Source organism: Euprymna scolopes, chromosome 18 (assembly GCF_053919585.1).
Source record: "Euprymna scolopes isolate OS-2025 chromosome 18, ASM5391958v1, whole genome shotgun sequence".
NCBI lineage: Eukaryota > Metazoa > Mollusca > Cephalopoda > Sepiida > Sepiolidae > Euprymna > Euprymna scolopes.
Window position 1 is genome coordinate 4831555 of NC_136499.1, and position 16606 is coordinate 4848160.

The window sequence follows — 16606 nt, forward strand, 5'->3', positions numbered from 1 at the left end:
TGATATTGATAAATTAAAAAAAAAATGTTTGAAATCCATTTCCATCATGTTTGAAATTTAAAGTGATTTTGAATCCCTTAAACTAGCAAATAGTAATTTGAGACTTGAATTAAAATTTTAAGGCAAAATTTCAAAGGCCATGGTTTTTCTATTTCGCTTTTAAACTAAAAAAATCCTTCTTTTTTAACCTCTGCTGCATTATTGAACCAGATATTTTCAGCATTTGGAGCATATTTAATACACTAAAAAAAATGGGAGAATTAAAATGTGCCTCTTGCAAAGAAATGACTATTTTAGATCTCAGAATTGACTTATGTCCATTCAACCCAATTTTTTTTTTTTTTTTGCACAATTTGTGTTTTGAGTTTGCAGGCAATCACATTCTCATTTTTTCCAATAGTTTCAGTTTCATGTAAAAATACATTGCATTCTCATTTTTTTTTTTTTTTTTTTTTAAATAATTTCGGTTTCATTTAAAAGTACAGCAAAAAACAAAAGTTCCTACATACATACAGATGCATACATCTTAGATATTTTCAAGGGGCTGGGAAGTCTGACATTTCTGGGGTATTGTTATATCACATTTAATATTTATGCCATCTCCAGCATACTAGATTTTTTTAAAGGAAAAGTTTGTTTTAAATTATAGCAAGTATTTGTTTTTTTTTTCTTATTGCAAAATTTTGTCTCCTTTTAAAGCGACAAAAAACATTTTAAAAAATGAAAAAAAGAATTGAGAGGAACAGTGAAAAAGAAAGAGTAAAAGAAAAAGAAAGAAAAAGTAAAAAAGAAAAAAGAGAAAAAATCGAAAAAGAAAAAGTAAAAGAAAAAAGAGAAAAAAAGAAAAAGAAAGAAAACAAAAGTAGAAGAAAAAAACATGGAGATCCTGCTGCTCGTGATCTTATGGACGAGTCAATTACATTTATCATCCTCATTTTGGTACATCCTGAAAGATTGCTGCATAAAATTCCGGGGCTGTCATTTTGCTGCGATATTTATTAACAATGTCTTGTATCTTTAACTTTCGACGCACATGAGGTGGTTGGTACCTGCAGACAATGGATAAAATGTTAAAAATATTAGTAAAAAAATACAAACTTTTGCTTTCCTTTTTTAAAAAATGTCTTCCAAAAACAAAATAATTAAATATTTAATCGATCATTTTGCAAACAAATTTTCCATTTTATTAATTTATTTCACAAGATTCTAAAACCTTTTATTTTCATCTCTACTTCATTCCAATCCATACATGAACATTATTCGTTTATCATTGTAGCTAAAGTACTCAGTGATCCAATTACATTTAGTTTATTAAAATTTTCTTTTTTAAATGGATGAACTTACAAAATCATTATTTATTAAAAAAAATCTAAAAACTTAAATTTTTTTCATGAAAAATGCTATGCAACGTGCTAAAACATTGTCAAAAAAAATTAAATAATTGGACAGTGTAGACATTGCTGTGTTGAGTTTAAACTATTTATTGTTCAAATGTTTCTCCATCATACTACAATCGATTTTGATGATCAATAGAGTATTTTATGAACAATTGCAGATTTTAGTTTTTTAATGAAGTGAAAGAAATTTGTCAAAAGCTAAATGACTGTTACTTAGGCCAGATTTGAAAGTTTGCAAGTCATTGGTTGAACGTTATCTTTACTTGAAAGAACAGTTGTTGTCTCATAAAATTCATAATTTTTTTTTCGTCATCAGATTTTGGTATTTAAGGTGTTGCAATTGTCCATATTCTAACAGCTACAAAAATTGACCAAGTGGTCTTATTTTCAAATAAGATAATCAAATTTTATGAGTAACTAAAGAGCGGCTGTTTTGCCCGTTATTTTGAAAATAATCTAAAACGCACAAAAAACAAAGGGATATAACTCAACAATAATTCAACCTTGCAAGATTTATGTCGTAATGTTTACAAAATCACATTAATTGCTTACAAATGATTTTCATTTATAAAAATCAGATTACTTAATTTACATCATTTTTGAAAATGATATTTTGTTTCGTCATGGGTACAGATATACAGACTTTTATTTATTTTTGTTTTTTTAAATATGAGTGAATTTGGGACAAAAAACAGATTTTTCTCTGACTAAGGAAGGAACGAGACAGATGTGACATAATATAAGTTCTTAAAAAATGTCAATAGTTAGTTTCTTATCTCTACATGAATCCTAGCATAATATGGAACTACAATGATATCTATGTTTAATCATTGGCAAGAACCAACAATTCAGCATAAACATTGGTGCTTATCCAGAATTCCCCTTATATCAAAAAACAAAATAATTTTTCTGGAATACATACTGGTGCTAGAACAAAAACATCATATCCCAAAAATCACATAAATTGATCTAGTAATTTTATTTTTATAAAGGGTTATAGTCAGCTAATGCACTTCTTAACTTTCGGCATGGCTGCTACCGGAAGTGGTGATAAGGCAAATCAGTTCCTTCACTTTAATTGTTCTTCAATATTTCTATTGTGAAGCGATTTATTGAAATAAAATATGAGAAAAGGACATTATTGAAAAATATACAATAAAAACTAACAAAATTATACAGATGAAAATTACACAATTAGTCTTTTTTTGCACTTTTAGAATTTTTATTTTATTTGAAATTTTATGTTTATGGAATTACAAAAACACATTTTCCTTTTTTGTTTTTAAATTTAAAAAACAAGTTTTTTATTTGAATTTATATAATAAATATGTTTATGAAAGTACAAAAAATGAAATTATTGAAATCAAAATTTCAAACATCATAAAAAAGTATCCAATACATAATATTCCTAAAATAGTTTTAAAAATGTTTCTCATGATTCTTTTTTAAAAAAGAAAGATCAAAAAATGTTTTTAATAATTCTTAAAAAAAAAAAAAAAGCAATTAAAATAAGACCCCAAATTTTTTTTCAATAATTAAGTAATAATAATAAAAAAAAAATGACAAAGAGTACATGCACAAGGGAGATACAAGAATGACAGAAACAAGCGAAGAAACCGTTTTGCCTTGTCACCGCTTCTGGTAGCAGCCATGCTGGAAGTATGTTAGCTGACTATAACCTTATAAAAACAATCATTTTAAACAATTTTAAGCAATTACTGGGAAATTGTAGGCATTACAAAACTGGTCTCGTAAGTTTAAATTGAGTTACCTGCTCTTGTTAATTCAAGATGCCAATCTTACTCATAAAATTTGCTTTTCTTAGTAAGATTTATGTTGTAATGCCTAAAATTCCCATTAATCACTTAAAAATTATTTTCTTTATAAAAATAAAATTACTTGACCAATTTACATGGAATATGACATTTCTGTAGATGCATCATACAATATTTTTTTTTATTTAAGATATAAGGTGAATTCTGGACATGAACCTAAGCATTCAGTCAAACTTCCGACAGCAAAGTAAGAAACAGTATGGCCAGCAAATTGAACCAAATATGCTATAAAAGTGGGGAGGAAGGTCCCCAGGGATGCTTTAGGAGTCCCAGACACACTTTTATAAAAGTTCATCAAGAAGATTTCCAAACATAATCAAATGTCGACCTTAAAACTAGAAATCTACAAATTTTGGCTCACTTTTTATTTAATGATAAATTTAGTTTGAGATTTGCTCGCAAATTTCTAAAATGCACAAAATGTTGCCAGACATCATTAAAAAAACAAATTATATAAAAATATCAAAAATAAATTATATATAAATATTAAAAATAATTACATAAAAATAGCAGGAATTATCTCTCTTTGTTAAAATCAGTTAACAAATGAAATTTGATCCTTACAGATTTTACGTAAATTTAGGAACGCTCACATACTGCGATGCATGACGTTGTCAAAGTATACTATGATTTTTGATCCATAGCATCACTTCAGCTTCTTCCTGTTGTGATCAAATCTCTCAATTATCTGCTTTCAGTTCATTTTTTTTAGTTTTCCTTTTTTTCTTACATTGAAATCTTATCTTGTATCTATCCGTCATGGAATGATCAGCTCATATTCCAAAAATCACATAAATAGATCAAGTAATATTATTTTTAACCAAGAAAATAAAATTTTATGAGTAAGCAAAAAAGGACTATTTCGTGTCATCATCTTGAAAAAATAAAGGCAAATAACCCCACAATAATTCAAAATTCAGCCTTGTAATACTAATGATTTCATAGCAACCATTTAAGATTGTTGAAAACTGATTTTCTTTATATAAAATACTTGATCAATTTACATGATTTTTGGAATATGGCTGGTATGTACATCAAAGATATTAAGTTGAACTGTGGACTTGTACCTCTTCTTTTTTCATCAAGGGTCCATTAAAGCAGTTGATTGGCAATTGTCTGTGGCCAACTTTAGGGTATGTCAAATTATTAACAACTAGCATGACCCATGGAAATTCCATGCAATGCGAAATAAATTTAATGAACAAATATGTTTTCATAAAGTTGATGTTTCTAGATAGTATCAAAAAATTACTTTTTGGGACAGAAAAATTATTAACACACAGCAAATATGAGTTCATTAACATTTATATGAAAATACTGTCAATTGCATTTTAAATATAGAAAAAAAAACAAAAAATAAAGAACATTCTGTTAAGAGGTATTGAATTCAATGTATAAATTAAAGATTGTCTCTTACAATGTAATTTTATTATTTGTATTGAACTATGTAACACAATATTACTTTCTGAGTATCTATTACTTCTTATTAACTTCTCATTTTTGAAAAGGTCCCTTTTTCTACATAACGTTTTGATGACCTTTCTCTTCAGTGGAGAACTGCTGCACATCAAAATTTACTATGAATTCATTTCTCACCATTTATACCCATTATAACAATGATTACATATTATAATGATATTAGAAAGCGACACTACATCAAAGGGATTTCACTCCCATATTCTTGTCCAGGGTTGTAAAATCGGCCATTTTTTTAAGCAGTTTGGCATTCAAAAATTTTATTTGGTCTTTTTCAAATCGTAATGTATGGACTAACTAAAGAAGAACTTTTAAAGGTTTTGTGTTTGCAAAGTTCTTGCTGTGATGCATACTTTTTTCTTTTGCGTTTATTATTTTTATTGATTGCTGAAAAAAAAAAAAAAATTGCAAATCATTTGTAGACTTTGCTTATTTTGTACTTACATTTCGCTCTCGAGTCTTTTTCGTCGACAAATATTTATTGCTGTCTGCCGTACAAGCGTTCCCAAAGATCTGCGACTGACTACCATTCCATCTACAAGAGGTATTGCCATGGCAACTCTAAAATGAGAGAGAGAGAGAGAGAGAGAGAGAGAGGATGGATAAATGAAGACATTTATGTCATTAAAAAGTAGTGAATACATAAAGAAAAAGAGAAATAGAAGAGGTAGAGAAAGGAGAGAAAAAGAGAGAGGGGAAACAAATGGTGAGAGGAGAAAGAAGACTGCTGAAAAGAGAAAAGAGTGAAGATTGATGAGAAAGTGAAGGAGAAAATTGGTGGGAGGAGAAGAAAGAGAAGTGTTCACAGAGGGAGGGAGAAGAATGTTGAGAGGGGGAGGGAGAAGAATGGTGGGAGAGATAGAAGAGTGTTGGGAGCGGGGGAGATAGGAGAGTATTGGGAAAAGGAGGGAAAATTGTTGGAGGGGGAGGGAAAGAAGAATGGTTGGAGAGGGAGAGAGATAGAAGAATAATGAGAGGAGAAGAGATAGAATGGTGGGAGGGTGGCCAAAAGATAGTGTGAGAATAAAAATTAATTAAGATGGAATCAGGGGGGGGGGGAGTAGAAGAGGATTTCATTAAAAAAAAAAAAAAAAAACCTTTTAGTTTGTCCTTGCATTCGTACTCTAAACAATCCATTTTGCAGAGCATGAATAAAAATAACAAAAATTTCCTGAGTGCGTGTATTGGTTGAAGAGCTGCCTGTACTACCAGCAGGTTGTTCTAGTCCAGTGTTTGTATAACATAACATATCACCTGGAGAAAAAAAAAAAAAAAAAAAATTGAATCCAATAAGGAAATTAATATCATCATCATCACAATAATCAATAACAAAACTCAACTCCAATGCTTTCTCTTAGCTATCAAAATTCAACTTTCTCAATTCGTTTTAGTTATCGTGCTCATGTGCAAATGAATACCACATATAAAAAATCTACAAGCATTCAAATTTTTCAGTGGAAAAGAAAACAGTCAATTCGTTTTAGTTGTATTTAGCATTACCACATATAAAAATTTTTCATCGAAAAACGAGTGCTCAACATATGAAATGGTCCACATGCTTCACAGCAGATATCTCTTATTCTTTATTCTTACATAAGGTAACATTTAATTCTCATTTATAGTTTAAACTACAGAAGTGTTACATTTTCTAATAAGTGACAATAATTCGTAGTTAAGCAAAAGCAAAGAAAAACATTTTATAACAAAAAAAAATAAAAAAAACAACAATTTTATATATAAAAATAAGTGAATTTCTCTGTGTGAGCAATGTTCTCTATCAAACTGCTCTATCAATTTTTAGTCTACATACTTGAAACTTGATATATAAGAGACTCGGATTTGTGGAAAAACTTTGATTTGGGTTTTAGCCAGTAAAAATAACTAGAACTTGGCAGACATAAGTTGACTAAAAATGCGCCTCTATATAGAAATATACATTTATGTGTTTAAGTGTGTAAATTTTTAAAGTTTTGATATCCATCTGTTTTTATATTGCAGTGGATATTGCTGGAAAGATGTTTTGGTTTCAATTTTAGCTAATGGCACCCAAGTAATTTTTTCTTTTTAACTTTTAAAATCAAAATATATTGGGTACAATATAATAATCAATAAAGAATTGGCTTTATAAAAAAAAAATTCAATCTGCATAAATTAAAATATAATATTTAAGCATATTTTATGACTGAGTAATGTCGGGTATCGTGCTAGTGTTAAATACAAATGTGGTCCTAAAAACCCATTTTTAATTAAAACAAAAAAACAAAAGCACTTTAATTATATCAAATGAATTTCTTGTCGGCTATTGTTAAATAATAAAGGGTACGTTCACTAATAGATATCTAATGACTTGGCAAAACTGACAGACAGGAAATTAGGGTCACAGTGTCAGCATGTGCACACTGATGTCACTTCAACCTGACGTAGTTAGAAGTGGACGTGAGATCAAATAGTGAGAAGAGAGGATGAACGAGAGAAGTAGAGTTTGTTAGGAAATATTGAGCACATAGCATGTGTAAAAAATGAATTGATTATAAATTAAGGGGCTAAGTCTATGTCTGTAACCCAGTTATGTCCCTCCTCCTCTCTGCTGCTAGCAGAAGAGAAGGCAACATCAACAGCTAAATCATTTTTACTCAAAATCAATAATATTCTTTTTTATTTGGTTGTTGTGAAACTTTAATTCCAGGCTGACCCCTATTGAGATGATCGTGGATGAAATGAGTAACACAAGGAACAGTTAACACATTTGTGATTTTTCGATAAAATGCATTTTCTTGAGTGTTGTTTTCACAATGTTTCAGATGATGTAACCTCTGACCTCCTTCTTGTCAAACTCAGTAATGTTTCTCTAACTTTGGAATCTGCATGGAATTTTAAACGGATTCCTGTATTTAATCCATGAGTGATAGCATGCTCTTTTTTTCTTTTTTTTATTTTAATTCAATTTTCATCCCAAACAAGGCACAGTGCCACTTTGAAGTAGGGGGCTACTATTGGGGATATAAGTTGTGGGGGTATTATGAGGGAATCTCTCATTTTGTCAGTCTTGACTGGGTAGAAGTTTTAAATAAATCACAATTGTATTTTGAGTGTCACTCACACTGAGGATTGAACCTTCTATCTCCAGAAGAGTGTAACTTACAACTGAATTTTACCAAGTACTTTATCCATCATGCCATGTTCTTTCCTGAGTTTGACAGGAAGATTCTCAACTTTGACAAGATATACCTGAAGAAGATCATTGACCGAAGCATTGTGCAAATAACACTCAACATGAGAACAGGAGTCTGAAGAATCCAAATAATCTGAATAATCAATCCTCATCTAAATTCAGAAACGTAATTCTATAAATAAAGGACTGCTAAAATGTCAGCGGCACCTCATCGCAACAAGAAAAATAATCCAAAGATACTGAAACTTACTTGAAGGGAAATTGTCTGAATCTTCAAAACTTTCTAACCACACAACGTAGACGCGTGTGTCTGGTCCAATAGCCAGGGACGAGTGTCGGCCATATTTTTTTCCACGTATCACAGGAATTTCAGGAGGAGAACCAGGACTTTCTTTTTCTTTACCATTCTTATCTCCAATTAATCCAAGAGACTTTGGTTTTGTTAAGTTTAGATCAGGTCCAAGAGAAATTCTGTCAGCAATATTAGTTGGATTAGATTTTTCTACAAAAAACAAAAGGATCTTCATAAAAGAAAAAGAGAAAATAAAAAAAAATGAAGAAAACAAAAGCAAATATTCTTAAATCCATTTTGGTTCTTGTCCAAAATTTCCCCATGTTAAAAAACAACAAAAACATAAAAATCTGTATGATATATATACCCATGACGAAACAAAAATATATTAAAAAGAATTATGTAAATTGATCAAGTAGTTTTATTTTTAAATAAGAAAATCAAATTTTACGAATAACAGAAGAGTAGCTGTCTTGTCTGCCATTTTGAAAACAATCTTTAAAAAAAAGAAGAGAGATAACTCAATAATTCAAATTTAAAATGTTGTAATGCCTAAAATTCTCATTAATGACTTAAAAATAACTTTATAAAAATAAAACATGATTAATTTATGTGATTTTTTAATGACATTTTTGTTTTGTCACAGGTATGTACATCATACAGATTTTTTAGTCTTGAGAATTTAGTTTACTATTTTACCCATAGTTGAGAGGGAACAGATAGATTTATATGTTTCTAAATTGTATTACTGAAAATGATGCAGCAGTAGTTCTGCCAAAACTTGAACCGGGAATGCTGAGTTCACATTGAGAAACATCACAACAAAATGTAATAATAGCGGTTCATATAGAAATTTAAAAATTAATTAAAAAAAAAAAAGATCTAATTTTGATGTGTAATAAATTGTAAATTCCCAAACAGATTAGTATCATCACATTAATTCCTAAATCTTTTTCCGATTTGGTTCAACTTCATATTCTTTATGATCCCCCCCCCCCCAAGACCCAAGTATAGCAAGATTAGAAATTATGTAAAATGAAAAAGAAAGCAACGCTTACATCGCTTTTTTTTTTTTGACAGTAAGTCAAGGGGGAATGATATGTGGTGAAAACGAGCAGATGTTCTTTCTCATCTGGGTTTCATCTGTTCAGTTGCGCAGATGATACTCCCTCCTCCTGCAGGGAACAAACAAAGAAGACCGACACTATGATACAATCCTTTACAACAACTTGCTGTATAATAGTAGTTGGAATTATAAAGATGATTTTTTTGCATTTTTTTCTCCTTTTTTCAGTTTTCTTACATACATTTCCTAATTTGCATATGCAGTTTTTTTTTTTTACTGCTGCTGCTGATCTCTTCACATGCTCCTGCTGATATTTCCCAACATGCTCCCACGTGTTCTGTTAGACACCAACATTACCACTACTATCACCACCACCACCAACAATACTACTACTACCACCACATGGTGGTCATTTGTTATGGTCTGAAAATACAGCCACTATACAACACAAAAGAAAAAATATGAAATAAGTAAAATGTCAACCTTACTATTTAACTCATAGCTGGAGAGAGGACGAATGGATTTATACCATTCCTAATGCTGTTCATCTAAGTGATGTAATAACCCCAACAAAACTTAAACACAACATGCCAGTGTCCAAAGTCCATGTTGATAACCAACAGTCATTTTAACGTTAAAAAAAATCCATCAAATAGAATATTTATTGTAAAAACATTAAATGTCAATTCACACGTTTCCATTTTTGTTTGCGATCAAAAAATTAAAATGAGGAAAACTCACCTAAACTCGGATCATTTGGTCCCGTTGAAGATCGATTGTTCAGACAGGAATCGGTTGAAGGAACTACGAAAGCTATCTCTGATGAGACATCAGCCCAGTACAGAACTTGCTGACGACCACCATATATGCTACCTCCAGTGTTTGTTGGAATATCATAATCTGAAATTAGTAAAGAGCAACACAACATTTTCTTCACATTCGTTTATATACGTAATTCTAAATTTCAAAATATATGCAACGCTTTAAATGCAGGTAATATTTCATTAATATTTTTTTTATTCATGTAGACGAAACCAATGACAGATATTGATAACTCGGATCAATTTCAAAATGATGACAGATGGACAGACAATTGAATTGTTATTGGTGAAAACAAATAACAAAAACAAATCAAGTACAGATCACTGTAACTCATTGTTTTGTTTATTAAACCCGTGCGGTAATTTTAGGACTTTTTTTGTTTAGAAACATGGTTAATATATTGTTAAATATAATTTTTTTCCGTTTGTCGAGTGAGAATTTTAAGCAATCCTCTCGCTTTTATCGGATAACACTTATTTTGATGCACATAAAAAAGTTGGATTTTTTTTTGAAAATTAAGCCTAACTTTTTTTTTTATGTCGATGTTCATGTAAAATTGAATAAGATATGTGCTTACCGTGAATATCATCTTCATTGATGACCTTCCAACTTGTTGAGACATGACCAGTCCAGCCCGCGTGTTTACGCACAAACACTGGCCAGCCAAGAGAGCGCAGGAACTCCAAAAACTGAGGTTGAACGTTGGTGTTAGAGAGCTGGAGCGAAAAAAAGAGATTTACAAAAAAAATAAAGAGAGATCATCAAAAAGAAAAAATAGAAATAATCACAAGAGAAAGAAATAGTGAAGTCAATTACTCATAGCATTTCTTTTTAGTTTTATACATAGCTCATTATATAGACTTTGTTTAATTTATAGGGCACATGAGAGTTCTTTCTGATGGAGGATTTATTAGCATGTATATAATAGATGATCAGATCGACATTGGTATCGTTGGTTTCAAATTTTAACAAAAATAACTTATAATAGGTCTTCTTTACTGCATTCTCTTCAGCCTCTCTTTATGTCTATCTTCTCAGAAAATAACAACCAATGTATTGTGTGACTGTTTGTTTTGGTCCTATACTCTATTTTAATTTTCATAATTTTTACTAATATGGGAATACAGATATGAACAGAGGCTGAAGAAGGTCCAGTAATGGAAGTCTATTCTAAGTCCCTTTAAGTTAGGATTTGAGACCGATGATACTGATTTTGTTTGGATCTTCATATATAAATAAATATTATGCTCTTTGCTCTCTCCTACTAATTATATATATATATATATATATATATATATATATAAATCCCCGAAACAGTGTTTCATGGTAAACAACTGATGATCCCTTAAAAAAATAAAAAAATTGGTATTATAGTAAATTCGAGAATGATGTAGTAATTGCAGGTGATTAAATGACTTACTAACTAGATGTTTTTTTTGTTTTTTTTTTAACGAATGATAAAAAGTAAGTTTTTGTATGGTTTCAAATGTTAAAAACTTCAAAGACTATATATATATATATATATATATATATATATATATATATATATAGACAAGCCCGTAGATATTTAGACAAGCCCGTTCCACAGCTGACACCTTCACTGTAATCTCTGAATGTATACACCATTCACTGGACAAAGCGGAGGAGGGCAGAGCGGTAGCTCTAGATATATCTAAGGCTTTTGACAGGGTATGGCACAAGGGTCTCCTCAGGAAAATTAAATCATACGGTATCATTGGTAGAATACTTAACATAATTAAATCCTTCTTAGATAAGAGAAAAATCCAGGTTGTCCTCGACGGTCGTACATCTAAACAGTGTGATGTAAATACGGGAGTGCCTCAGGGGTCTATCCTTGGACCTCTATTGCTCCTTATATTTATTAATGACCTCCCCGACAAAACTACCTCTGAGATGGGTATATATGCTGATGACACTACACTCTATAAGAGGCATGACAGGAAAACAAATGAACACATATCTAAAGAAATGGCAAAATCACTAGAGGATGACCTCCAATCTGTAGTGGAATGGGGACATAAATGGATGGTCACATTCAATGCTGCCAAGACTAAACTGGTTTCCTTCAATAATTACAAGAAACCTTCTCTGCCACCAATAGCAATAGCCAGTGACTCCCTGTCTGCGAGTACATCTTTCAAACTGCTTGGCCTAATGTTCACAGGAAACAGGAGTTGGAACAATTATATTGAAAACATTGCCAGGGCCGCTACGAAAAAGGTAGGCTCTCTCTACCGTGCTAGAAAACTACTGACACCTGAAAGTATCCTGTACCTCTATAAGGCCACCATTCACCCATGTATGGAGTATTGCTGCCACATCTGGGCTGGTGCATCTGCTGCTAGTCTCTTGCTCCTAGACAAGGTTCAAAAGAGAGTCGCCAATCTGATAGGCCCTGAACTGACATCCAAGCTTCAGCCTCTGTCTCATCGACGAAACGTTGCATCCCTCTGCCTGTTCTACAAGTATTTTAATGGTGAATGCTCGGACGAACTGCAGACACTTGTGCCCCCACGATGTAGACACCCTCGACAAACCCGATAGGCAGCTAAATCCCACCCCCACACAGTAGAGATCCCTAGATGTAAAAGATCTTTCTACTCCAGTAGTTTCTTCCCCAGAACTGCTAGACTCTGGAATTCCATTCCAGGTTCCTGCTTCCCTAACTGTACTGACATGCAGAAGTTCAAGTGTAACGTGAACTGACATCTTGCTGCCCAAATCCCAAAATAGTGCCTAGTAGTTGCTGCCCCTGATAGTAGCCCCCTACACCAAAGTGGCAATGTGCCTTGTTTGGGGTGAAAATCTAATAATATATATATATATATATATATATATATATATATATATATATATATATATAAGAGAGAGAGAGAGGTTTTGGCCAACCACATGCTTAAATTATCACATTGTTAATTTGTCTCAATCCAATCGGGGTTTTGGGCCAAGCACGGATTTCTGTATCTGCTCGCTTTGAGATATGTCAGGAAGAAACAAAAAGCTAATACTTTTGTTGGTAAACAACTTTTGATTCCCAACATTTGTTTATTTGTTGGAGTCTCTTAACCCTTCAGATGCCAATAATTCTTCGCTTGTTATACCACTTTTCCCTCTCAAAGCCTTGATTATATAACACATTACTAAAAGAATACCTGCCACTCAATAGATTAATACTATGCTCACATATTCCTTTACGTTTGTTGAACAGTTTTTTTTGATCTCCACATCATGCATCCTGAACAGCCATATTGGATTTCAATTTTTTCTTGGGAATTGATTCTTAGAGAAACAGTACATTGAAAACAATTCAATCATAATTTATTAAATCATGCATCTAATTTCAGAGTTCAATCAATTAGGTTCTCGTAGTCCATTTGTTTTCTCCACTATATAACTTATCTCTGCTGATCATAATGCATACCAATATGAATTAGTATTTGTCCTGTACGTTTTTTTTTGGGGGGGGGGGGAGACTAAATGTACATTTTTTTTTTTTACAAATATTTATTTTCATGCAAAAATGTTTATTTATTTATTTATTTTTTTTTAGGTAATTTAAAGTCATGAAAAGCAAAATATCCAGAGATTTTCAGTAATTTGATGGCAAAGTTAGTTACAGAAATAGCCAAAGTAATTTACAATTTCAAAACTGTGGAGAAATGTAAAAAGGCAGAAGACATTAAGATTTTAAAGGACTTGGTTAAGATTAGGGTTTTTAAAAATCTTTAAAAGTAAATGAAAAAAAGAAAGAAAATGAAAAAAAGAAAGAAAATGAAAAAAAGAAAGAAAATGAAAAAAAGAAAGAAAATGAAAAAAAGAAAGAAAATGAAAAAAAGAAAGAAAATGAAAAAAAAGAAAATAAAAAAAAGAGAAAATGAAAAAAAAAAGAAAATGAAAAAAAGAAAATGAAAAAGAAAATGAAAAAAAGAAAATGAAAAAGAAAATGAAAAAGAAAATGAAAAGAAAATGAAAAAAAAATGAACAAAAGAAAATGAAAAAAAAGAAAATGAAAAGAAAATGAAATGAAAATGAAATGAAAAGAAAATGAAAAAAAAGAAAATAAAAAAAAAGAAAATGAAAAAAAAAGAAAATGAAAAAAAAAGAAAATGAAAAAAAAAGAAAATGAAAAAAAAAGAAAATGAAAAAAAAAGAAAATGAAAAAAAAAAAGAAAATGAAAAAAAAAGAAAATGAAAAAAAAAGAAAATGAAAAAAAAAAAATGAAAAAAAAAAAATGAAAAAAAAAAAATGAAAAAAAAAAAATGAAAAAAAAGAAAATGAAAAAAAAGAAAATGGAAAAAAAGAAAATGGAAAAAACGAAAATGGAAAAAACGAAAATGGAAAAAACGAAAATGGAAAAAACAGAAAATGGAAAAAAAGAAAATGGAAAAAAAGAAAATGGAAAAAACAGAAAATGGAAAAAACAGAAAATGGAAAAAACAGAAAATGGAAAAAACAGAAAATGGAAAAAACAGAAAATGGAAAAAACAGAAAATGGAAAAAACAGAAAATGTGAAAAAATAAAAAATAAAAACAAGTAATGGAAAAAAAGAAAAAGGAAAATGAAAAAAAAATGGAAAAAAAGAAAATGGAAAAAGAAAAATGAAAGAAAAATAAACTGAAAAAAAGAAAACAAAAGAAAATGAAAAGAAAATAACAAAAAAGAGAATGAACAAAAAAGAGAATGAACAAAAAAGAGAATGAACAAAAAAAATGAACAAAAAAAATGAACAAAAAAAAATGAACAAAAAAGAAAATGAACAAAAAAGAAAATGAACAAAAAAGAAAATGAACAAAAAAGAAAATGAACAAAAAAGAAAATGAACAAAAAAGAAAATAAACAAAAAAGAAAATAAACAAAAAAGAAAATAAACAAAAAAGAAAATAAACAAAAAAGAAAATAAACAAAAAAGAAAATAAACAAAAAAGAAAATAAACAAAAAAGAAAATAAACAAAAAAGAAAATGAAAAAAAAATGAAAAAAAATGAATAAAAAAAATGAACAAAAAAAATGAACCAAAAAAAATGAACAAAAAAAATGAACAAAAAAAAAATGAACATAAAAAAATGAACAAAAAAATGAACAAAAAAAATGAACAAATGAAAAAAAATGAACAAAAAAATGAACAAAAAAAATGAACAAAAAAATGAAAATAAAATGAAAAAAATGAAAAAAAATGAACAAAAGAAAATGAACAAAAAAGAAAATGAACAAAAAAGAAAATGAACAAAAAAGAAAATGAACAAGAATATGAAAAAAAAAGAAAATGAAAAACAAATGAAAAAAAAATGAAAAAAATGAAATGAAAAAAATGAAAAAAATGAAATGAAAAAAATGAAAAAAAGAAAATGAAAAAAATGAAAAAAATGAAAGAAAATGAAAAAATGAAAAAAAAACATGAAAAAAAAAAAAAGATAATGAAAAAAAGAAAAAAAAAAGAAAATGTAAAAAAAGAAAATGTAAAAAAAGAAAATGTAAAAAATGAAGAGAAAATTAAGAAAATGAAAAAAAGAAAATGAAAAAAAGAAAATGAAAAAAAGAAAATGTAAAAAAAGAAAATGTAAAAAAAGAAAATGTAAAAAAAAAAAGAAAATGATAAAAAGAAAATGAAAAAAAGAAATGAAAAAAAGAAATGAAAAAAAGAAATGAAAAAAAGAAATGAAAAAAAGAAATGAAAAAAAAATGAAAAAAAGAAAACGAAAAAAATGAAAAAATGAAAAGAAAGAAAATGAAAAAAAGAAAATGAAAAAAAATGAGAAAAAAATGAAAAATGGAAAAAAGAAAATGAAAAAAAGAAAATGAAAAGAAAATGAAAAAAAAGAAAATGAACAAGAAAATGTAAAAAAAGAAAATGTAAAAAAAGAAAAAAGAAAATGAAAAAAAGAAAATGAAAAAAGAAAAAAAAAAAGAAAATGAAAAAAAAGAAAACGAAAAAAATGAAAAAAATGAAAAGAAAGAAAATGAAAAATGGAAAAAAGAAAATGAAAAAAGAAAATGAGAAAATGAAAAATGGAAAAAAGAAAATGAAAAAATGAAAATGAAAAAAAAAATGAAAAAGAAAATGAAAAAGAAAATGAAAAAGAAAATGAAAAAGAAAATGAAAAGAAAGAAAATGAAAAGAAAGAAAATGAACAAAAATGAAAATGAACAAAAATGAAAATGAACAAAAATGAAAATAAAAAAAGAAAATGAAAAAAAGAAAATGAAAAGAAAATGAAAAAAATGAAAAAGAAAATTAAAAGAAAGAAAATGAAAAAAAGAAAATGAAAAAAAAAGAAAATGAAAAAAAAGAAAATGAAAAAAAAGAAAATGAAAAAAAACGAACAGAAAAAGAAAAAACAAACAGAAAAAGAAAAAACAAACAGAAAAATAAAAAAAATTAAAAGAAAAGAAACAAAGAAAAAAGGTAAGCATAAAAGATAAATAAGAAAAAAAAGAAAAGGGTTGCTTTTAAATTGCAAATTGTTTGAACCATTTTGGTCAAAAGTACTGAAATTCACTGAATATCCATTCATTACACACCAAC

At 28.8% G+C, this 16606-nt stretch overlaps 1 protein-coding gene across 3 annotated transcripts in view; it reads right to left on the reverse strand.

The window, feature by feature from the left end:
- Positions 1-655: 655 nt before the first annotated feature.
- The window catches only part of LOC145297488 (ral GTPase-activating protein subunit beta-like), a 198968-nt gene continuing 183017 nt past the window's right edge, over positions 656-16606 (reverse strand). For all 3 annotated transcript variants that reach the window (XM_080143373.1, XM_080143372.1, XM_080143371.1), the window contains 6 exons: positions 10638-10776; positions 9980-10138; positions 8131-8382; positions 5806-5962; positions 5153-5269; positions 656-1049 (listed from right to left, as the gene is read on the reverse strand). In XM_080143373.1, the coding sequence (XP_079999499.1) occupies positions 932-1049; positions 5153-5269; positions 5806-5962; positions 8131-8382; positions 9980-10138; positions 10638-10776 (942 nt within the window). In that variant the 3' untranslated portion in view covers positions 656-931. The remainder of the gene's footprint in view (positions 1050-5152; positions 5270-5805; positions 5963-8130; positions 8383-9979; positions 10139-10637; positions 10777-16606) is intronic.